This window comes from Anabrus simplex, chromosome 8, assembly GCF_040414725.1.
Source record: "Anabrus simplex isolate iqAnaSimp1 chromosome 8, ASM4041472v1, whole genome shotgun sequence".
NCBI lineage: Eukaryota > Metazoa > Arthropoda > Insecta > Orthoptera > Tettigoniidae > Anabrus > Anabrus simplex.
In genome coordinates this window covers 41,105,574-41,129,822 of record NC_090272.1, presented here as the reverse complement: position 1 = coordinate 41,129,822, position 24,249 = coordinate 41,105,574, and the positions used below count along the sequence as shown (strand labels likewise).

At 40.2% G+C, this 24,249-nt stretch overlaps 1 protein-coding gene across 1 annotated transcript in view; it reads right to left on the bottom strand.

The window, feature by feature from the left end:
- Positions 1-2,029: 2,029 nt before the first annotated feature.
- Positions 2,030-24,249, bottom strand: part of Pef (Peflin) — a 50,344-nt gene continuing 28,124 nt past the window's right edge. The window contains exons 3-5 of the mRNA XM_068228836.1: positions 13,835-13,978; positions 7,105-7,239; positions 2,030-2,393 (exon numbers count right to left, since the gene is read on the bottom strand). Coding sequence (XP_068084937.1) covers positions 2,302-2,393; positions 7,105-7,239; positions 13,835-13,978 — 371 coding nt within the window. The 3' untranslated portion in view covers positions 2,030-2,301. The remainder of the gene's footprint in view (positions 2,394-7,104; positions 7,240-13,834; positions 13,979-24,249) is intronic.

Sequence of the window (24,249 nt, the reverse complement as noted above, 5' to 3'; positions counted from 1 at the left end):
CGTTGGCTGGTGAAACCTATGCAGTGCAGTTGCCTCCTTATAGTCCTGATAGAAATAGGTTCCTGACTCACAGCAGCCCATCAAGCATCCAGTATGGTTCTGCGGAGGCAACATGATGTATGTTCATTCAACACCTGTGGTCTTCCCGTGCGGTGTTTTACGCGAGTGGTAACATTCTCTCTGCAATATTGAAGATCTACCCTCTACACTGTTGACTTTGGAAATCCGAATTCACGTGTAATCTCCGCAATGCTATGACCCATGTACCGTGCGCCAATGATCATCCCACGCTTCAAGTCGGTTAACTCGCGACGTGTTGCTATCTTCACGACACTGGTATCTGTGACAAACTGCTCAGCTACGCCGCAACGCTCAGGTGGCGTACGTGGCACATTTTCTAATGGGACACTCCTCCCCGTGACTCTTCAGTGTAGACTGCATTTAAGTATCCGCTCTAGTTAAATATATGGCTTATTGATAGGTTCTATACAATTTATTTGAGGAGGCCCAATTTTGTTTTGTCACAAGGGGTGAGGTCAGGTGAGCGTGGAGGCCATGACACGTTCGTGACTCTCCCAAGCTCAATGTTTTCTGTGCCATCTCGAAATTTAAAGTTTACGGCCCCTTCTTCTTCGCTGAAAAATCCATTACAGGGCACATCTACCTGGATATGCTAGAGAATTGGCTCATGCGACAGTTGGAGACCGATAGCATGAACTTCATCTACCAACAGGATGGTGCACCTCGTTTCCATGTTGATGTTCTTGACTTTCTGAACAACAGACTTCCAGAAAGAGGGATCGGTCATATCGGGAATGAAGATCACGCCCTCATGTCATGGCCTCCACGCTCTCCTGACCTCACCCCTTGCGACTTCTTTTTATGGGGTTATGTGAAAGATGCAGTTTTACGCCACCATTACCGGCTGATCTAACAGAACTGCGGGCTGGCATCATCAACGCCTTAGTCAAATTGACAGCGACATGCTACGTCGGGTGTGGGACGAACTTGACTATACAGTTGATGTGTGTAGTCACTCATGGAGCACATATTGAGCACTTGTAGGCTCATAAAAAACTTCATGAGTTTTTCTGTCTGTCTATATAATTTTCTCATGTTACAACAAATAATAAACAAACAGGAATTTTTTGAAACCGCTCCAATCATTTGTGCGCACCCTGTATAAGTTAGGTTAGGTGACGCTGTTTGAATAAGACATCAGAAAAGTTTCCCACAAAAGCCACTGGTGTGATATTACTCCAATATTTCAGAATGAAATTGAACATATGCGTTCATGTTCACTCGGAACTGGAGCCAATATTGATCTATGCCATCGAGACAGGGACAGTAACCACGAGGGAGAGCACAATAGAATGCAGGGATTGGAAATGAAGTTCTTCAGAAGTATGAAGGGACAAAATCAGGAATGAGGAGTTCAGAAGGAAGCTAGATGTTGAAAGACTAGAAGACCAGATAGGGAAGGTTTGCATTAGGTGGTTTGGGCATTTCAAAAGAATGAAAGCAGACAGAATTCCAGGAGTAAGACTGGAGTGGAAATGTGAGGGAAAGAGCCGAAGTGGAAGACTGGGAAAGAGATGGGAGGACCAGATTAAGGAGGATATTGGGAGGCAAGCAGAGGTGGAAAACATATATAAAGAAGAGTGGTGGAAGGAGAGGACAAAATGGGGGTCAAAGATCTACTGCCTGATGCAGGAGCTCCCTAGACAAGGGTAAGAGAAAAAGATGATAATGATGAAGATTCCACCTACCTGCAACACTACAGACATGCAGTTGAACACTGAGCATACACAGCTCACCATTACATAACTAGTGCAGGCTCCCACTGTACATCTTTCTTCATCCTGGAAGGTAGACTTAATGATGGAGGAAGCTATTTGAGAAAGGAAGAGTTGCCGATATGATAATCCAGTTCTTCCATTCTAAATGGAGACAATTTCCAAGGTTCAGTGACAGGAGTGATAAACATTATTTACTTTAAGGAAAATAATACGAGAGACCATGAACCTAATTAGGATACTATAGTTATTTTAATGATAATCTCATACATAAAAAATATACAGTTCATAACACTAAATAATATGGAACATATACAACACAGGCTGCATGTGAAAAGTAAATATAATACTTTATACAGCTGTGATTTGAGGTGCTCCACCTTCTTATAAAAAGGAAATTTATAATGGCAGCAACAAGTGCCTATTGCCACAAGTGTCAATCAAGTGCTCCTCGAGAGAAATTCTTTAGAATGTATGAAGCATTAATCTAGCAAACTCTCTTGGATCACACTGAACAACTCAGAGCAACACCTAGAAACTCTTCAAAGCTGATAGTAATCGTTCCCTTCAGTTCGGTATCTCGAGTTCGAAATGCCTCTGCAAAACAAGGAGTAAACGTATGTTAATGCCATGGAATGCAGATAAAACACACATATACTTATATTCCAAAGAATTGACATGAGTTAATGGTGGAAGCACAGATAAAACACACAAATACTTATAACAATGAGCAATTACATTATGACAACCCTGACCTAGAAACATTTATTGTGGCAGGAGTGCAGAGAGGTACATGTGACATGTTGGTTGCTTGGTACATAAAGGGCAAGTGTACGGGCTCGCTGGTAGTTGTGTGTTCAGAACGGCGATCTCTCTGAGTTCGGTAGAGATAACGATGATGACATGGCATCTTGGTACCAGCATCTCTGAAATAGCACAGCGTGAGCACATATTGAAAGTGGTGCAATGCTGGGCAAATGACACTTCATCCAGTCATGCGTCAACAGCGGACCCTTGATGACAGAGACCAGTGAAGGCTGTCACGCATTGCACAGAGCAACCACAGGGCCACAGTTCAAAAAACTGCCAAATGACCAGAGCAATGTTTTACAGCATACAGTTTAAAAACACTGCTGCGCATGAAGAGTCAAAGGTCCTGTTGTATGCCAATGATGCCTGCACTCCACCAACAGCAGTGCATGAGGTGCACACAAAATCATCAACGCTGGAAAATGGATGACTGGAAAAAGCAGCTAATATTCAAGCCAGCATATCCAGGTGAAACTATGAGGCTTGTGACATCTTGTCATTGGGTCAGTGGTCTAATTTGCCCCTTTCAACAATCTTCATCTATATATATAAAATAAGAGATTTGTCTGTACATTGCTCAGAATTTGAAAAGAATGGTATTTCTGTATCGGTCATGTCCATAGTAACAAGGAAATTAACTTTTTACTTTTCCATATTTTCTGTTTGTCTGTCTGTATGTATGTACACGCATCACAAGAAAACGGCCGAAGAGAATTTAATGAAAATCCGTATGTGAAGTCGAAGGATGAGCCACTACAATTTAGCCTATAAATCATTTTACTCACGCTGAATAAAATGGTAGTTTAGGGGAAGGCCTAAAATTTAATTCTCAAATATTTATATTATTAGTGGTCCTGTCGATAAATACTACATAAGTAAAGTTATATAGAATTAAATTTCTGATCATTTATGTCATACGTTGTTACCATACTGGCTTTGATAACGCAGATATTCATGAATTTGTATTTTTGTTGCCAAGTCCATATCAACGCCGAGCCACGAGAAAATGGGTTAACAGAATTTAATGAAAGTCGGTATATAGAGTCGGGGAATAAGAAACCACTGTCTAAGTTATACAAATTTTTATTCACCCATGATAAAAGTGTAGTTTATGGGAATGCGCTTAAAATTTAATTTTTAAATGCCTATGTTATTGGTCCTTTCGAAAAGTACTACGTAACAAAAGTTATAGAGTAAAATTTCCGACCATTTATGTTTTAATCAGTTTTACCATACTGACTATGATAAAAGTGGTATTTCAAAGTCGGAAGAAAACTAAATGTGAAGGCCTACAATATTGAAAGCACATAACATTTATCAACAATAACATTACATTGACCATTGTTTGTTGTGATGTTCTTTGTTTCTTACGCTGCCGCTCAACTCAGATAGATGGGATTATTGCTGCGTACCGAGAATAACAGCCTGACTGAATATTGGCAGGAAATAGCTGGGGAATTAGAAAACTTTCTTCTTTAGCATGCCATTCCTCTGGTTCATACATTTTCTGATACTGCCATTATGTAACGGACGGTTCATCATAGTATTCCAGCTATTTGATCCCTACTCTGACAGGCTGTTTTGAATGAGCAGTGTCCACACTTAAGGCAGAGGCTCACTTAGTAGTAGTGGTAGTAGTAGTATGATGTGGACTAGAATTACAGTTTAAGCCTATTTCAAATTATAGCATCACAATTCAATAAATATAACTCAAAATTCAACCCTGAAAAGAGCTGTTTCTTAAGAAAAGCTTCTTCCTCTTCAATTAAATTCTACATTCATTTTATTCCAAATTAGCAGTGAAGAGGGGGTTTCTCCTCTGGCTTGGAGGGAAAATTTGCCTCCATGTCAGATAGATTTTTCCGCTGCCTGTGTACTGAACTGAGATTTTCCAACTCATTGGGTACTCCTAGGAAACAGATTAGTAAAAGGGCATAGTGTTTGCCCTGGGAGTCTCTACTATTCGACACCCCCACCCGGTCGAAATAAGACGCAGTGTGTTCACGGATCACGGCTGTCTGCGGCTTGGTCGTTCCAGTTCTGGAACTTTGGATTGTTAGATCGGCAGCGTAGTACTGAATGGAAATTCTAAGTTCCCATAAGGGAATTAGATTCTTTTCCACCAATAGAGCATATCAAGAATCAGATCAAAAATTAGGAGCAAACGCCGGAAAAGCCATACAGCGTAGTACTGTTCATTAAAAGTGAGAAAATGTGTGGTTTTTCATTTGATTGAGTATTTCATATCAAAGCATTGCTTTTAATCGTGCTATTCCTACTGACGTCATTATAATGACCTATGTTCATTTCAGTTGGGAAAACTACTAAGACAGTCTTTCTGAGGATGTAAAAAGGCAGGTGGAGTGAGCGTCTGCCATTATAATAAAAACTCCCCAGCCTGATTATGACTGATGGTACGCACGGAGGCCCGCCATTATAATGAAAATTCCCCAACCCAGTCTTCTTATGAGAAAAGATGTTTGGTGACTTCCCTGTCGCCTTTCTAGGCTAACGTTAAGTGTTATGCAATTGAATACAATCTTGCTCAACATGTACACTGCCTAACTAGAATTCTGTATACAATGTAGAATTCTGTAGCGAAGAACGGGTACATCAGCCAGTAAATTAATAAAACTGCTTAGGCTTCCATGGCCACTGTCCAATTCTGTGTACTTACAGTGGAAATTTATTGTATTTACAGTTTTCAATATCAATATATTTAATAAAGAATCACAAATGCAAAAACTTTTCAAAATTTCCCTTCCTAAAAGGAGGGTGAGGGGATTGGTCAATGGTTGCGGGTAGATGAAAATACGAGGATTGGGGTAAAAGTCATTGCAACTATTTTTCTTCTTGTAGATATGTGAACGGATCACAAACGTATATGTGTCATGTGGAAGTTCTGCAGGCATAGTGTGTATGCAGAACAACAGATGGCTCTGTGATAGCTGGTAGTAGCGCAGCGAGGGCTGTGAAATCAATCAGTTGGCGAGTGTCGTGCGAGATGGAAGTAACCTGCGTTGAGCAGCGCGCTTACATCAAAATAGCCATTCTCCGAGGGAGAAATGTGATGGAATGTCACAGTGAATTAGTGGAAGCCCTTGGGAATAATGCCCTACCATACCATACAGTAGCACGGTGGGTACGAAAGTTTCAGCAAGAACGTGTGTCAACCGACGTGGCACGTGCCGTCATCGAGCAGCTCCTGGATGAAGACAGACGATGGATGCTACTGGAGTTAGAGAGGGCAAGTGTCATCTAGAAACACACTGTCCACAGGATATTGCATAACGAGCTACAACTGCATAAAATCGCATCGCGGTGGGTACCACATGAACTGATGGAAGTTCAAAGGTCTGTGCGCTATGCAATATGGTCCAACCACCTTGCACGCTGGCAACAGGACGGCGATCAATTCTTGTCATGAATAATCGCCATCGATGAATTTTGGGCCAGGGCATACGAACCAGAACTGAAACGTCAGTCCGCGGAGTGGTGACATGCTGGATCACCAAGGAGGCAGAAGGTCCGTCAGAATCCTTCCCCAGTCATATTGACAGTGATCGTCCCGTATGACGTCAAGGGTGTCATTGTTTGCCACTTTGTTCCACATGGCAGAACAGTGACCGCATAGCACTACAGGGACTTCCTGGTGCGACAGATATGACGTGGCATTTGGGAGAAACGTCCGGATCTTGTGGACAGTGCAATAATCCTGCACGACAATGCAAAACCACATAAAGCAGTGTGTAGGGCGGCTACTGCGGTGTTGGGGATGGGAAGAACTGGAGCACCCACTGTACTCTCCTGACATTTTGCCCTGCGATTTTGATCTCATTCGAAAGATTAAGGAACCACTACGTGGTAGGCGGTATGCAACACGAGAGGACATTGCTAATGCTGTGCGCCAACAGGTGACCCGATTCACACATGGTGCGGCAAATGCTGAGGCAGATGGTATTCAGCACCTTCCACATCGTTGTCAGCGTGTGGTGTCAGTTGCAGGGGACTACTATGAGGGTCTTTAGGCTCAGGTTTGTCATGTCAACTTTATGTGTACTGTGTTGTCATTCTTTTGCACCGGGAAGGCCATATTGCCCTGTATACTACCTTAATAAATTAGTGTGTTACGATATTTCAGTGCTATTAATTGTCCACACATGTAGCTAACACCTTGCCCTTTCGTCTGTATAAGTCATATTTTCCAACCGGACTGGTATTTTCAAGAAAAAAAAAAATAGTTGCCATGACTTTTGCCCCAACCCTCATATAATGCTTAGGCAATTATTAGTTCTACCATAATTGGTATCTTAATTCTAACAATTCTAAAAAAATTCAATAGAGCAATCTTCATTTCTCACTATCACTTCTCTGTGCGGCATCAGTGGTTATTGAACACACATCTTATGTCTTGCCTGTCCAAAGTATCACAAAACATGGTACTTCCAGGAAACATCAAGACTCTACCAACAGTGTAATAATGCTTGTATCAACTCACCTGTGAACCTTTGGACTTGCACACATATCACAATGAATTGGTCAACAGAAATACGCTGATGCTTTTGCGGATCACTTCTGGTAACGAGAAACTTGATGAATTCTGGAGAAAATCTGAAGCCCATTTGTTGAAAGGCTGCAACATAAAGATACATGAGGCTGACCTTCACTGGAACAACTCTGCTCTCCTAGTATTATGAATAGATGACTAACTTATTGGTTACTAATGTAACTTTAAAATATATTTAACAAAAGATGAAGTGGTTGTTGTTTTCGGTGATGAAAAATAGGAAAGAGCTAGGGTTGGGAAGGCAGCAGCGGTAACCTTAATTAACCCATTTGACAAGCTGCAGTCGCGCACAGTGTTTTGGCGAATGAATCAAATAACGAGCTCAGCTTGCATCGACTCAATATCTCGCTTATTTTCGTATATTAGATCACCTTTGCAATATAAGTTATCACAATATACACTGTTAGGAACCAGAGGCATGTAGTGTTGGTAAACAACACAGTCTGTATTTCTGTGTGATGCTGGGATTGTTGAACAACGGTTTATTTACACGGCCAACTCGCTCAGTATGAAAATATCAGTACTAGTGTAGTCCGACTCATTGGCTGAACGGTCAGCGTACTGGCCTTCGGTTCAGAGGGTCCCGGGTTCGATTCCCGGCTGGGTCGGTGATTTTAACCTTAATTGGTTAATTCCAGTGGCACGGGGGCTGGGTGTATGTGTTTTCATCATCATTTCATCCTCATCACGACCGCAGGTCGCCTACGGGCGTTAAATAGAAAGACCTGCACCTGGCGAGCCGAACCCGGCATGGGATATCCTGGCACTAAAAGCCATACGACATTTCATTTCAGTACTAGTGTATTATGTAACAAGCATGGTGGTGGTGGTGGTGGTGGTGGTAGCAGCAGTAGCAGTACAGAGATGCCACCTATTACGATTCAATCATAATAATTAGGAATCACCCATCATAATTACGCCTTTACAAATCACACACCACATATTACGAATTTTTGTTGATTTTAAAATCTAAGTGTATGAAGTGTTCAAAAGGATACACAAGGAATGCCAATACAGCTTGAATTTTCAGAATATTATTTTCAGATTTCTCAGTCCTGTCCCTTGTTTAAGAATATTTAGAGTTTTCACGCGCCGAATGCAGTGTGTGCTTCCAGTACCACAAAAATAGGCACACATGAAGTAGTATATCTTGCAGAGTTGTTATCTTTGTTCGTCACATGATCAGACTTCCATGCAAGTATGCGAGTTCTTTTGTCTTTGTTTTGGCGGCAAAGTGGTGACAAACTCCGTTTCATTGTGAATACTGTGTGCGTGACTGTTGAAGTATTTATTGTGATTTTGGTTGCCAAATTAACATATACTGCATTTCTAGGATACAGTAAAACCTGTCTTAACGGACACCTCTCATTGGTGGACGATTTTCTAGGTCCGTAATTAAATGCCATGTTGTGTATGAGTAATTTACCCCTCTTATACGGACACCCTTTATTACGGACACGGACACACCATAGCCACGAGAAACTCCAATTAAACCTCCCCTAATGGACACTTGCTTTTTCAAGAAATTCTGTATTTGTGTCCTGTACAGTATGTATTCGCTTACTTTTTGCACAGCCGATACTTCCAAGAATCACAGACACCGTAACTTTTGATCCTGGCTGTACACATTCTTGGAAGGCAACACTAAACTACGCTATCACTACCGGAAGTTGTGTGATCTGACATGCTCGACAGCCCTGGAATTCGTACCTTCACTTTCAGGTTACTTTTCATTGACTCGTGAGCATTTGATATGTTCAATTTTACGTTAGTAAGTGTGTGTAAACATGGCTTTGAGGAAGTTTTTAACTTTAAAATAAAAGGTAGGCATAATAGACTATCATAAACGTGAGAAGTGTGGTGTGCGTAAACTGTCCGAAGTGTTTAAAATTGGAAAGACACAGGCAGCTGAAATTGTGAAAAAGCAAGAGGAACTAGTGAAAGAATGGCATTTAAATGGCAACGAACAGCGCATTAAACTGTTTCAAAGTGGTAGTGGAGCTCTCATTGACAAGGCAACGCTAGAGTGGTTCACTAAAATAAGAAGTCAGAATGTCCCTGTCTCAGGACCAATACAAGCAAAAGCGTTAGAATTCGCGACAGAATTAGGTATTGGAGATTTAAAAGCCTCGAATGGCTGGCTAGAAAGATTCAGAAAGCAACATGGTATTAACTTCAGAGTGATTTGCGGAGAATCATCCAGTGTTAATATGGAGATTGTTGACAACTGGCAAGAAAAAATACCTTCAATCATAGACGGGTATGCTCCGGAAAATATTTTGAATGCCGATGAAACTGGATTATTTTTCCGTGCTTTACCCAACAAAACTTTGTGTTTCAAAGGAAATCGTTGTACTGGTGGAAAAGTTGCTAAAGAACGTCTTACTGTCTTGTTATGTGCAAGTATGAGTGGAGAACGGAAGGAGCCCCTTGTGATAGGAAAAGCTGCAAAACCAAGGTGTTTTAAAAATATGGATGTTACGAAGTTTGGCATTGAATGGAAAGCGAATAGGAAAGCATGGATGACCAGAGAAATAATGACAGAGTGGCTAGGACAAATGGACAGAAAAATGATACGCCAGGAGCGAAAAGTGTTATTATTCCTCGATAATGCAGCATCGCATCCGGATACAATTAAGTTGCAAAATGTGAAGATTGTCTTTCTCCCACCAAATGTAACATCAGTTTCTCAGCCGTTTGACCAAGGAGTGATCCAGAATTTCAAGGTTATGTACAGACAGTTAGTGATGAAGCACATAGTACCAGAACTTAACGGGAATGAAGTAACCCTTCAAACACTGACAAAGGGGCTGAATGTTCTCCAAGCAATTTCATGGACAACCAGTGCATGGAAAAACGTCACGGCCTCAACAATTCGTAACTGCTTTCTGAAAGCTGGGTTTCGCGCTAGTGGTGGACATCCCGAAATAGAATCGGATACCCTTCCTGACAGCATGGAAACAACACAAGAGTTGATTAATGCAGCAGGTTACAGTGTACAAGTGGACACCTATATCGAAATTGATTCAGATATTCCAACACAGTGTGAGAGTAGAGATATGAAAACGATTCTTCAGTCAATCCAAGGGAAGAGGGACAAAAATGAAGATTCTGACGAAAGCGGGAGTGAAGGTGATGCTAATGACGACTCTGAAGAAAATACGGAAATTAATGTGCTGCCAATAACCTCGTACAGTGAGGCTCTCGGCATTGTTAAGCGACTGAAAGAATTTTATTATAAACAAAACGATGAAAAAGGTGTAAATTTGACCCAGGATTTAATTGCACATAGTGAAAACATCATTGCTAAACCGAAATGGACAAAACAAACGAACATTAAGGATTTTTTCAAGTGCTAATGTTTTACTGTATTGTGCTAGATATTGCTACATCTACATACTGATTTGAAGTTTCAAAAATTCAAATGTTCTTCTTAATTTTAACATGGTGAACGGTAATAGTGTTCAGTGTGCTCAATAGAGGTTTCCATAGAAGTGTTTTTGTCTCTTTAATACAGTGCATCGCAGCTGCAGCAGCCCATCTACAACTTTCTCATGTGAGTAGAGTGCAGTATATTGTACAATACTGTATACAGTATACAATTAAAGTTACATTTGCGAGAATTGTTAACACATACAATACATGGGTTATTGTGTTCCATCTTATGTTTAATGGTACCGGTTTCATAACCTCTCGCGGGCGGACATCCCTTCATAACGGACCTTTTTTTCGGTCCCGAAGGTGTCTGTTATAGGGAGGTTTTACTGTATATGCTAATCGTGTGTTACAAAATGAGAAAGTTTGAAATAATGAAGCGATTTCATGTGCAGGAAAATATGTGTGATGACGTTACCGTAACTAGTGATGCTAGTAATAAACCGAAAATTGTTCCAAAATGTAGGGAAGAATACTCGAAAGAATGGTCCTGTTTACCGAGTTCCTGAAAATCTTATTCACACGTGTTTTGTAGTGTGTGTAGCCGCAATTTTTCAGATGCGCATGATGAGGAAGAACAAGACTGAATTCCGTGCTAATATGAGCTCCGAACTGTCAAGTGCTCTGTTAGCGCAGAGGATCCACATGATATCAAAAGAAAAAGCATGTCGCCAGCATACGTTTACCAAACAGGAACTACAAGCTGCTAAGGGAGCAACTACCTACAGTACTCAACAAAAGATATGATCTTTCAACTTCCACTCAGATATGTACTGCAGATCACATGTTATTTTAGCAGGTAAGAACCATACACTCTTTATACGTCAGTCTTTGAATATGTTACATCTGGTTGAATTGTACGTTGTTCATTGATTTTTCAATGATATGTAAGTTCGTAAGATCTCGGAAGAAAAAAAAAAAAAAAAAAAAAAAAATTCTACCCCCCTTCCATGCACTACCGGCTGCATGATGAAATGCCTTTCTTGAAAGTTGGCATCTTTGGTAGTAGTAAGCAGTATTAATTTAGTCAATTTAATGTGTTATAGACATATCCTGGAACAGGTTCTATTGGCAGTTCTTCAGTTAGAACAGGAGCTGGCAACCTAGATGCTACAGTGATCGACTGAGAAGTTCACAAATTTTCAAATAATCTACTCTTTAAACAATTGCAGTCCAATAATTTTTTCTTTTTTGTTATGAAAATTCAATTAATGTACCAGTAAAAAGCTCTAGGCAATGAAATACTGTACATATGATATACACATGGAAATAAATTACTGTAAATAGCTGCAAAAACATAAAAGCTTACTATCCTTTATATTTAGTGTGAAACTTGGCAGGATTTTTTCTCAACAGTAGCCTTTATGCTGGGTGAGTACAGTGAAACCTTGTTAGTGCATTCCTCATTAACACGTCTTCCTGCTTAGCACGTTATAAAATCGTGTTTCGAATTTTCGCTATTACCGCTTAGTACGATCACAGTTCTGATGATGATGATGCTTGTAGTTTAAAGGGGCCTAACATCAAAGGTCATCGGTCCCGATCACAGTTTTCTTAGCCCTGAAAATGTTATTTGTCATCCCTTGTGAGACAAACGTGACTTCCAACTTGGGTAAGATCTGTCATCTGTCACCACAGTTGTGTGATTATACAAAAAGGCCTTAAATTCCTGAACTTCACAGGGTAAGTTACACGTTGCGAGGGGCAAGCCGCTAGCCTCAGGAACGATCAGTTTTGCTTGCCGGTTAGCAGCAAGATTGCTCAATAATACAGCGAGTCTATTTGTGATTGTATTTCACATTCCATTCAAAAGTTAGAAATTAATTTTGAGTTGAGGGGTAGAGTGAAGTGTAATGAATATTTGTCGCATGATAAGGTAGCCTATATCTGGATTAGGAACATATAAACATAAGTATCACATAATGAATTTTCGCTATTACCGCTTGTGAGTACGATCACATTTTTCCTAGCCCTAAAAATGTTATTTGTCATCCCATGGGAAAGAAACGTGATTTACAACTCGGGTAAGAGCCATCGCTACAGTTGCGTGATTACAGAAAACGTGAGCCTATTTGTGCTTGGTATTTCGCATTCCATTCAGAAGTTAGAAATTTATTTTGTGTTGAGTGGTACAGTGTGATTTGGTTTAGAACATTTGTTTAAGAAGGCGTGTGATCTGCAATAATACTTGGATATTTTTATTGGCCCTCCGCATATGTTTTCAAATTTGTTCTCTCGTGCTTTTCATATCTTTATAAATCGTAAATATAGTTTTCACTGTACCCGCGGATACACAATGTAAAATGCACTCGTCGGAAAAAATCGTATCAAGTGTTTCCATATATTTGTATATTCAGTAATACATTTTCCTGTTTAACACGTTCATTTTTGTTGTCCGCTGCAGAGACGTCTTAATGAGGTTTTACTGTAATTAATAACACCCTCAAATGCACGATTCAACATTTTCATCAGTTAACCTAGTTCTGAACTCATTTGCAATGAAGTTCTTGCTTGAAAGAAGGATTCACAAAGGTACCTTGACAGAAGCAAGGCCTACAGACGAATTGCAATGTCAATCCTTTTGCAGAATCATAGAGCAATATTTATTAAATTCTGCAACACATTTCACTTGCAGAACAACGCAGTACAGCCTCATTACATCATACGCATGTGCGGGAGCTAATAATTCCAGCTGTTGCACGTACGTCCACAAATGAAAGTTAAAATGCAACATAAACTTCTAACATTTGCATGCAATTCAGCATGGTGGATTTGAATGTTGTCTGGAAACCTTCATTCCTTCCTTAAAGCTCGTGACCTACTGCATCAGTTCTCGCAATCTACCCGCAGATCATGACTGATGTGTTACCAGCCCCAGAGCTGCAATATAGTCACTGAAGAAATAATCAGTGTAAGTGAGCACTATGCACTTACTGGGTACCTTAAGTACAAAGTTACTGAGCGAGTTGACCGTGCGGTTAGGAGCGCAGCTGTGAGCTTGCATTCCGGAGAAAGTGGGTTCGAATCCCACTGCCGTCAGCCCTGAAGATGGTTTTCCATGGTTTCCCATTTTCCCACCAGGCAAATGCTGGGGATGTACCTTAATTAAGGCCAAAGCTGCTTCCTTCCCACTCCTAGCCCTTTCCTGCCCCATCGTCGCCATAGACGTGAAGTCAACAGTAAAAAAAATTACAAAATCCAACTTTTGTTGTTATACGCAACTTACCTTGAGATAATTCTGATTCATCAATGTACCCTGAACCATCTCTATCGTATGTTCGGAATGTTGACAGCCACTGGTTAATGTAGTTGTACAGAAGTTGGAATTCATTAACGTCAATAGTTCCACTACGATCTTGATCAAACATACCTAAGGAAAAGTATAACAATATTAGCAACATATTCTCAGCCAAGCAATAATGATGTGCAATTTGGTACAATTGTTTCACGTTACTCTGAGGTGAGGAAGATGGTGGTGGTTAAGTAAACACACAAGCTGTCAACTATTCAGCAAAGCACAAATTGTGTATACAAATAATGTACATTTAGGAGGATGTGCAACAGGTGATATTCACGAAGCAAAGTTAAAAACTTCTGCAAATAAGCAGAAAACAAATACTCTGCACATGAGGCTGTACACTAAAAAGCAAATATCGCCGCCCTATTCTCTTTTTCTTTTAAATGGCTCATCTCTGCTGCCAACTTGACTAGTTACACATTGCAATCACGAGATATAACCAACAAATTTACCTCAATATAAGTATCAATAATAGAGGTTCCCTTAACCAAGTAAATTATCATTCAAGGTATTCATAATTAAGTCTGTTTTCAAGCTATAAAGACTCTCTTTCACCGTCTCTCTATTTAACATTATATATTTCTGTCTTAATTTTGATATATGCAGTACTATAACCGTATTCTTCAGTGTCTGCCTTGTGTAAATAATTCAGCTCCTTTCTTGAAATGTACTTGTCGGAATGAAGTGAAACCACACTGTAATAATACACACAAGCAAATGTATTACATGTAAATATGCCATAAGTCAACAAGAGTACACAAATGCTAAGTCTGAAAACCGTACCAAAGTCGTGACAAGACGACGTTATGATGCTTGTTGTTTAAATGGGCCTAACAACGAAGTCATCGGTTCCTAATGGTACCAAATGAGACGAAATGTAATAACAAACTAAAAGTCTAAAATCCTCCAATGACCAGAATTCAAAACGTGAGGACGAAGAATGAATGGATATGAATTTAAAACAATTAGTGGATTCGACCCGCAATGCCTCACATTCACAGAAACTGACGTAAAGCAATAGTATTACTGACCAAGGGACTGCTTCTACAGCATAATACTGAAACGATGATGCTTGTAGTCTAAAGGAGTTCAAAACCCAAGTCATCGGCCCCTCATAATGGTACTTATCACTAGGAAGGTAGAACCCTGGTATTTGTCATGTTGCGGTACTAATCAAAAGTAGCGTAGACTCACGGTATTCCACACATTACAGTACTACTCACAGGTAATGAAATTCGCACATGTAATACAGACCTATGGTGTTTCGCACACTGTGGCGCCATTTACAAGCAACACAAACCTATGGTGTTCATCGCATACGTGTACTAACCACAGGGAGCCGCACTATCCCGTTGTGTTCCTCATATAGTGGGTACTAATCATAGGCAAGGCAGAACCATGGTGTCGCTCCTAAAGTGGTATTAATCACAGGTACTGTAAAAGCCGGCAACGCACTCTGTTGCTACTAATCACAAACCTATTATGTACCTAACATAGTGGTACTACGCGCAAGTAAAAGCAACCCATGGCGTTCCCTGCGTGGTGGTACTAATCACAAGTAGTTTCATAGTTCTAATAAAATCATCCCTTGGTCGCCCCTTTTAGTCGCCTCTTACAACAGGCAGGGGATACCGTGGGTGTATTCTTTGCGTCCCCCACCCACCGGGGGTTGTGTGTTTGGTCCGCAAGAGGTATTTTATTTCCCTCAAGTCCAGCTGGCAAGCCAGTTAGGACCCCCCTATCCACCACCTGGGAGTATCACCTCTCCCCCTGCTATGCCAGCGTAGTAGGTTCGTGGAAGACAAGGTTAGGTTAAGTTAGGCTGATAATGAAATTTCCTTCCATTTTAACTGAAGTGTCTTTATAGAGGATGTTGCAAAATATTCTTGCTTCTTATACATCCTAGTTGAATTCTATATGTATGAAATGGATTAAATAAGACTGTATTAAGAAAGTGATGCGTTCGTCATTTAGCACCAACTACATTATTAAATGCATTATTTGAACATGCCCCATCACTATAAGGAATGATTCATTACATCCGCAATCTCATAAACAGGCTGCATTTTTTAGTCTTCTCTACAGAGCATTAAAGATGCCGCTTTCCACTGAAAATCGCAAGAAAGAACTACATTACATCAAGGATTTGGCCAGAATTAATGGCTATAATTCCTTGATAATTAATAAAATTATCAACAAGATTAAAAACTGCAACTAACTTGATTCCAGACAAGCCTAAGAAGACAAAATATGCCGCCTTTACCTATACGAACTCAAGCTTATTTTAAGTGATTAACTCTCTAAAGAAATACGACATCAATATCGCTCATAGAACCCGATGCATGAACTGGAGTACGGGTGCTCATTCGGTTGTACTAATTGGCGTCGTATATTTTTATATACGTACTTGGCTTCCCGCAGCCGTGACAGGTTCTGGACCTTCGAAACGTTCTCCACTTTACTTTGGTGTTTGGCCGCAGCGCGTGACCTTGAGTGTGCCGCGCTGGTTACCGGGAGCTGGCGGCTTTCTACTACAGATCTGTTCGTCTGCGAATTCAAGCCTTTTTGATCTTCGCATGTTGATTGTTAGTGTTGTGACTTTGTGCAGGACAGAATTTGGTGTCGTGTCTTTGTGCCTAACAGAGCGTGAAACTGACCTCCAACATTCATAAACATTTTACATGTTTTTTATGGCTGATGATGACCTGGACTAAGGTCGAAACCGGTCCCATTTAAATAGAAATGTGATTGCTACGTTTCTTTCTTTTGAGTATTGAATAGGTTGAACCTCCTTTCCAGTTATTTAATTTTTAACATCAATAATTTCAATACGGAACAATAAAATTTTTATCTTTAAACTCTAATACAGTTAACAGCAATTACAATAAATTCTCGAACTCTCGTATCTATAGACTTAAATGCACCCATTGCGGGTTTTCTTATATCGGATAAATTGGACGTAGTTTTCTGACCAGATACCTTGAACACTACAACGCTTCAAAACATAAAAAATATTCTGCCATGAGCACCCATATGGAAGAGACTGGTCACAGTTTCACAACAATTGAAAAAGATCTTCAAATCATAAAATACGTTAATAAAAGTAAACTGATGACAGAGTTCGAGAACATTTACACATCCTTAGACCAGCATTTTAATGTAAATCAAAATTTAAATGATACTTCAGAAATTAAAAGCCCATTAATCGAGAAAATTCCAGAACTACTCTCTCTTTTCAATATACACAAAAATAGTTTTATGAGTATCTTTAATTATAAAACTGCTAACAACATTCCTTCTGTAACAACAGCTACTGCTTCACCACTCCTTCATTCTACACTCCCCTCCACATACGTCGGACCCGCCCAAGGAATCGGCCGTCCCTCCTTCTCACATGACTTACTCTCTGTCTCTACGTATACTTACGTATAACACTAGAGGCAGTAATAAAGCTACCCGCCAGTCTGCTTCACGCAGGCAACGCTAGCGGACATCTCATACCAGTCCCAGGGGGCAAGCTTCCTTTTTCAATTTTTCTTTTCATTTTCTTCTTCTGGTTTCAACACAACTTCATTCCCTCTTTTCTTTCATTTCAGGTTCAAACTATTTTGTGCCAGAATATGCTCTCTGTCTTAAGGATCGCCAAAACTCTCCCCATATTCAAGTTTCATCGTTACTCTTTAATGAGTTTATTATAATAATGTTATTTGCTTTACGTCCCACTAACTACTTTCACGGTCTTCGGAGACGCCGAGGTGAGAGTTTATTATACAAATTTCTACTTTAACTAGTATTTTTCTGACAGCAAGACTGATCTCTAATATGAATTTTCTTTCTACAGGAGTTCACGTTATACGTCAAACTTAGTTTATTCCCTGTTTATATGCCTTTTGACTAGATCAATTTGGACTCGTGACAAGTCAGTGAACTCCATTTTAACCCTTGTTTTTATTAATTCAAAGGAACTTCAACCTCACAATATTTAATCCACGCTTCACACATTGACGTATATTTATGTCACAATATCTATTGTCATGTTTCAACAACCTCATGATTGTTTATAATTTCACAGATTGCCACTATTAATGTACTCCACGACGAATTTTGCTTTTAACATGCATATATTGTTACAATCTCAAGTCTAATGTTTTATTGTGTTGATTGTTTATTATTACTTCTTATTACGACATGGTTAATTTTTAATATGATAATATTCTGTATATATTAAGCTCAGGGCCTTGACCTAGTCTTTGTTGCATTAATGGCTGATGATGTTCGCTATGTCGAATGAAACCTGTCCCAATATTAGACTCTCCATGATTATATTATAATTCAATGAGTGTACACTGACTTAGCAAATGTCACGGGACAGTCACCTAATAGCGTGTAGGGCCTCCTCTGGCCCTGCGACCTGCAGTGAGATGCCATGGAAGTGAGTCGATAAGTCCCTGGCAGTCCTCTGGACACAGCTGACACAAAATCGTTTGCAGAGGGGCTGCCAATGCTGGTCTGTTCGTGGCTGCAGGATCCATGGCACGGAGCCTGCGTTCCAGGACATCCCAGATATGCTCGATAGGTTTCATATCGGCGCTCCTGGGTGGCCATGGCAGTCGTTGGACCTCCGCTGCATGTTCCTGGAACCATTCCCAGGTGATGTGGGAGCGATGTGGCGGCGCGTTATCTTGAAACACCACAGAATCGTCTGGGCGCTGGAAGGCCAAAAATGGGTGGAGATGGTCTCCGAGCAGCTCAACATACCGCGTACCATTCAAAGTCTCTTCCAGAACAACTAGGGGGCCCATTCCATACCAGAAAAATGCACCCCAGACCATAACAGACACCAGCGCCCTGGACCACACCTTTGAGGCAGGCGGGATCCATCGCTTCATGTGGTCTGCACCATACACGGTGCCTCCCATCGGCATGGTGCAGTTGAATTAGTGATTCGTCCGACCATATCACGTTACGCCAATGTTCCAGTGTCCAAACCCTGGTGACTGGCGACAAATGCGCGTCGTCGTGCCCGATGACGTTGGGTTAACAGTGGCACCCGTGTGCAGCACCAGCTCCCATACCCCATAGAACCCATGTTCCTATGGATTGTCCACTGGGAGACGTGTCTAGCATGGCCTGTGTTGAATTGAGCCGTGATTTGTTGCATGGTTGCCCGTCTGTCACTATTGACAATCCGTCTCAGAAGTCGCCGGTCACGGTCATCGACGGTGGCTGGACGGCCGGTTGTTTGTCTGTTGTGGACGGTGACACCTGCATTCAACCATTCACGATACACCCTGAGCACGGTTGATCGTGTGAAGCCGAATTCCTGCACCACTTCCGAAATCGCACTTAAGATCCGTCGGGCACCGACCACCATACCCCGTTCGAACGGAGTTAGCGCACGACGACGTTCCATGTTATACCTGTCACATGCACAGCCACTGCTCACAAGGTCTCCTATACAACTGCTGCCGGCACAGGGGGCGTGTGGTGCGCAGGCAACACACCTGCGCATCAGTGCTCAGCTATCCCATGACATTTGTTCAGTCAGTGTATTGAAATGTATTGAATAGGTGGTTATAAATACAGTGAAACTCGGTTAAGAAGTTTTCCCGCCTAAGAAGTGTGATATTCTTGGTCCCTTGATCAGTTGCATTAAGATATATGTATACTTTTCCCATTTAAAGTGTTCTGTTGTAAATATATTTCCAGGTTAAACAATTCAGATTTTAGAGCCCCTTGAGAGAGAAAACGTCCGCTCAAAGCAGCCCATGGTTAGAACCCTCCAGTCTCCGCGCAAGTTGCACCCTGTGTTAGACCGTTTGCGTGCTCGCGGTGTGTCTCGTGTCACGGAACATGTGCGGACCTGCCAAGGCCATATGACGTCACGCTATGACAACACGGACACCAGATGTTCACTCTCACCTTGTGAAATCGAATGGGATTCTACGTGGGAAACATAAAGCATGCAATGGATGGTTTGATAAAACTTTAATGTAGTAATTTGCGGGCCGCGACAGGGTGAAGTCATTAATCGAGGTGGCCTAAATATTAATTAAAAACCGTAAAGTGTATTTGTCCACAACATTACTGTTAATCTACCACAAAATTGAATATTCTAACCTGTTTGAGTTTTCATTCTCTTGCTTATTTCCTTCCAGGCATTCTCTCTTACGTTGTTGCAATAATACTTATGGGTCTTGCCGTAGAGGAAATCACGTTTTTGAACTAAACTGATAAGATTTTCCGTGTCCATTGTTAGTGAGGTGAATAAAAACAACTTTCTGACTCTATGCAGGAAACAGCTGACTTGCCAGCAGCCAGCTGATACACATGCCGCCAAACAAGCTGGCCGAAAGATCCCGATCGTTTACGAAGCTGAACGAATGTTGATAGACAACTGGGTGTTGATGGGAGGCACACAGAGGCATTGCATTACCACGTATTGGCATAAAATTGAAAAGTTATTTTTAATTTAACCTTTATACGAGCTAGACATTGTATTATCGTGTCACTCGTAATTATTACATCGCATTATTAGAACGTTATTATTTATAAGCTTCATATCCGTATTGATTGGTATCACTATATAGAAATAATATGAGTCACCACCTTATCAATACACTATTTTATTTACTACCAAACTGGTAAATAGGGTCAATACCGGTTTCGACCCCTAAGGGGTCATCCTCAGTTGACACATACAAAATATCTACAAAAACATCACATATAATGGTTAATGTTTAAAATTCATATGTCATTAAAATGCTGGTAAGTACATCTTAGTTTGGATATGCATATATTATGGGATTTATAAGTTTGCTCTATTTGAGCTATTATATAGGTCTTCTGTTCCCTTGTATACAGTGTCAAAGGTATTGTATTGAATGTAATTCATCCATTTGACAAAAAGCTAGTGAGTTGACTATTAAGTATGTACATTTACTGAGAGGTACATGCTATCCTACTTTACAATTTATATTACACAATATGAAGTAAAATTATTGCATTTGCACACACATGATAATATTAAGTCCAATGTAGGGTCTTAAAGATGTACTGTTTGGATTTTCAGTATCCTGATTACATTTCATGTAGTGGTTTATAAGGTTTACTTATTCACTTATTCAAATCAACAAGGTCCTTCTACATATTTAACTGAACTAAATAAGCATAGCATGAAGAGGATTGAAGCGGGAAAATAAACTCAATACTGGCTTGGCCATGCGGTACTTGTGAAACAGCCAGAAACTATGCCTGTTGTGACAACCAGTAGGAATGCAGGGGCGATTTAGGCCTAGGTTCTAAGAATCTCTAAGAATAAGTTGCCAGATTTCCCATTTGTTGCCGTTATCCTTGAAGCAGGTGTCGGGGGTGTGAGGAAGATAGAAAGCACATGCTAACAAACTGTAGCACACGGCTTGTCTTTGCGTCTTGTAAGCCTAAGCTACGGATTACCAAGCATAGTTTAGCGTCGTCATTAGTATGAATAGGAGTTGGTGAAGTTAGTTGTACTTGTAATATCAACGTACAAACTTTTTAAGTGAAAATGAGCGGAACTCAGAGGAAAGAGATCATGCGAAAGGCACTAACAATAAAAGACAAAGTGGGGATTATAAGGAAAGTGGAGTAATCTACACTTTCACATGTTGCTTTGGCAAAGGAGCTGGGGATGCCGCCGCAGACTTTGAAAGGTATTATAGCGAAGAAAAAAGAGATCTCTGCTTCTGCAGAGAATACTTCAGGAAATTGTAAGGAAGTTAAATCTGAAAAGTACGATGAAAGAGAACAAGCTCTGCTAATATGGTTAAAACAGCAGCAAAGTTTAAACATACCTTTCAGTGGGACTATTGTGCAGGAGAAAGCTGCATGCAAATTAAGAATACCTTTCACCGCGTCGAACGGGTGGCAGGACCGCTTTAAAAATCGAGCCGGCATCGTTTACAAAACAATTTGTGGCGAAGCAGAGAGTGTAAGTGCAGAGGAAAGGGAAGCGTGGAAGGAAATGGTTCTGCCTGCTAAAATAAGCAAACCTTGTAACGTTTTTATATAACTTAATATGTTCCCTTCTCTTATCAAATATATTTATAATACGGTATGTTCAATTATTTTACTTTATCTCTAAAAATATTGTCATGATAATCGAATTTTTATATTGTAGCTTTCTGTTAGCAGCTCTTATATATCGGCCTATTTCGGTATTGTTCACAAACAAGGAAATCTGTTGGCTGTGTGTTTCACATGTATTTCAAAGTACAGAATAAGTTTTTGGGCATTACCCCTTTTAAGAAGTTTCCTGCTTAAGAAGTTTTTTTTTTTTTTTTTTTTTTTTTTTTTGCAGTCCCTTGAAAAACTTCTTAACAGAGTTTCACTGTAAAAGAATTTTATAATCTTAATACCTAGTATTACCCAAACAGATTTACAATCCTACAGAAAAAAAGAAAATGCTATGCTTATACCTGCAAATGAAACACTAGAGATTTTCACAATACAGCAGTGGCTGTATGTACATCTCCCAAGTCATGAAAAAAATCATAACTACATAGTGCAAACATGTAAGATTAACAGTAAGACATTGTAAACTGCATGGTTAGTGACACTGAATCAAACCCAACAGTCAGAAAATCACTACCTTCCGTATTAACAGGTGAGGAAGAGTTTACGCACTTACATGGCAGGGACGATACTCATGGAATAAGTGTAATGTATGTAATCAAGTGATCTTTTTTCAGAACCCAATTACATGTTTTGTGATAAAACCCCTGTGCAGTGTTTTGAAACTTATTTTGATGGGGAAATCACTGAACTACTGCTACAAGAAATAAGAAAGTATGTACTTTAAAATTTCCTCCAATCCTAACTTCTTGCCACAGAAAATAAAAGTGTTTGTTGCTACTGTGTTGCTGTTGCCATTGATGCTTTCACGGCCCATACTAATAGACATGATGCAGTATAGGCTTTTGGGCTTATGCCGTAACAAGAAAATAAGGTGAAATTCTTTACGTTTCGCAGAGAACTGTGCTCTGCGTCATCAGAAGGAAATCTCGACTGTCCACGAGAAAGGCTTCTTAAACAATGACTTTTTGAAATTTTAGACGTTTTCGAAGATATATATATATTTTTGCCATTTGCTTTACGTCGCACCGACACAGATATGTCTTATGGCGACGATGGGATAGGAAAGGCCTAGGAAGTGGAAGGAAGCAGCCGTGGCCTTAATTAAGGTACAGCCCCGGCATTTGCCTGGTGTGAATATGGGAAACCCAGGAAAACCATCTTCAGGGCTGCCGACAGTGGGCCTCAAACCCACTATCTCCCGATTCAAAGACATTAATGATAAAACAAAAACCTTACAAATGCTCTCACTCGCTAGTGTGATCGCATCAACATGGCACATAGGACAAAAATCGTTTGAGAGAGTTGACAATTTACACGAATATATTAGCATGGTGTAGAAACACTGCTGTGAAATCAAAAACATGGAACATAAAAACCTGAAATTCTGGCATTAATGGGTTAAAGTTCATACCAGGCTCATAATATGTTTTAAAATGCTGTCTCATGATAAATATGTTGTCCACAAATAAATATAGAACCCAAAAAGAAAACTGCAATAAAGAATCTTAGAAAGGTAGAGGAAAGAGAAATGAACAGAATTTTGGGTAAAATAGATAAACTTGTCGTGGATCCTATGAAATAGCTAGACAGATGAAAGGCATATTTTGAGATCCTTCTTAATGTAAAAGGAAATCAAACAAGGGAACGGGAAGGATTTCAAGAACTACTGAGGTATTGCTTTGATCAGTATATCAGACAAGGTGTCCACAAGCATTTTAGAAACAAAGGGATGCAATCAGGTGTGGAAAATAAGTTGGATGAAAACCAGGCCACAGAGGGAACTGTCAGGACCAGATTTTCAATATGCATCAACTAACTGATCAATGTTTTGAGAGGAATAAACAGTTGCGTGTATTCTGTAGGTCTAGAGAAGCCGTATATCAGAGTGCCAAGGGAAAAGATGTTTGCCATACTGAGGGACTTTGGGATCAGAGGTAGCTGTTATAGGCAAACAGCTGAGCTGCATTAAGAACAGATGAGAGAATGAGTTCTTGTTTCACTTTACTGGCCTGAATGTATGACTATGTTTTTTGCAATGAAATGTATTCTTTTAAACATAATTGTTTTATATGTACAGCCTAACATTTAAAAAGTAATTTTAATAAAGGTCTCTTTGTATCATTTGCTGGCAAGACCTAGGTTTACAGTGCACTATGTCATCTGGTATAGGATAAAACAAATCTGCTACTTTTGCACTGACCTATCTCAGTTCTAGTCTCATCCTTGGC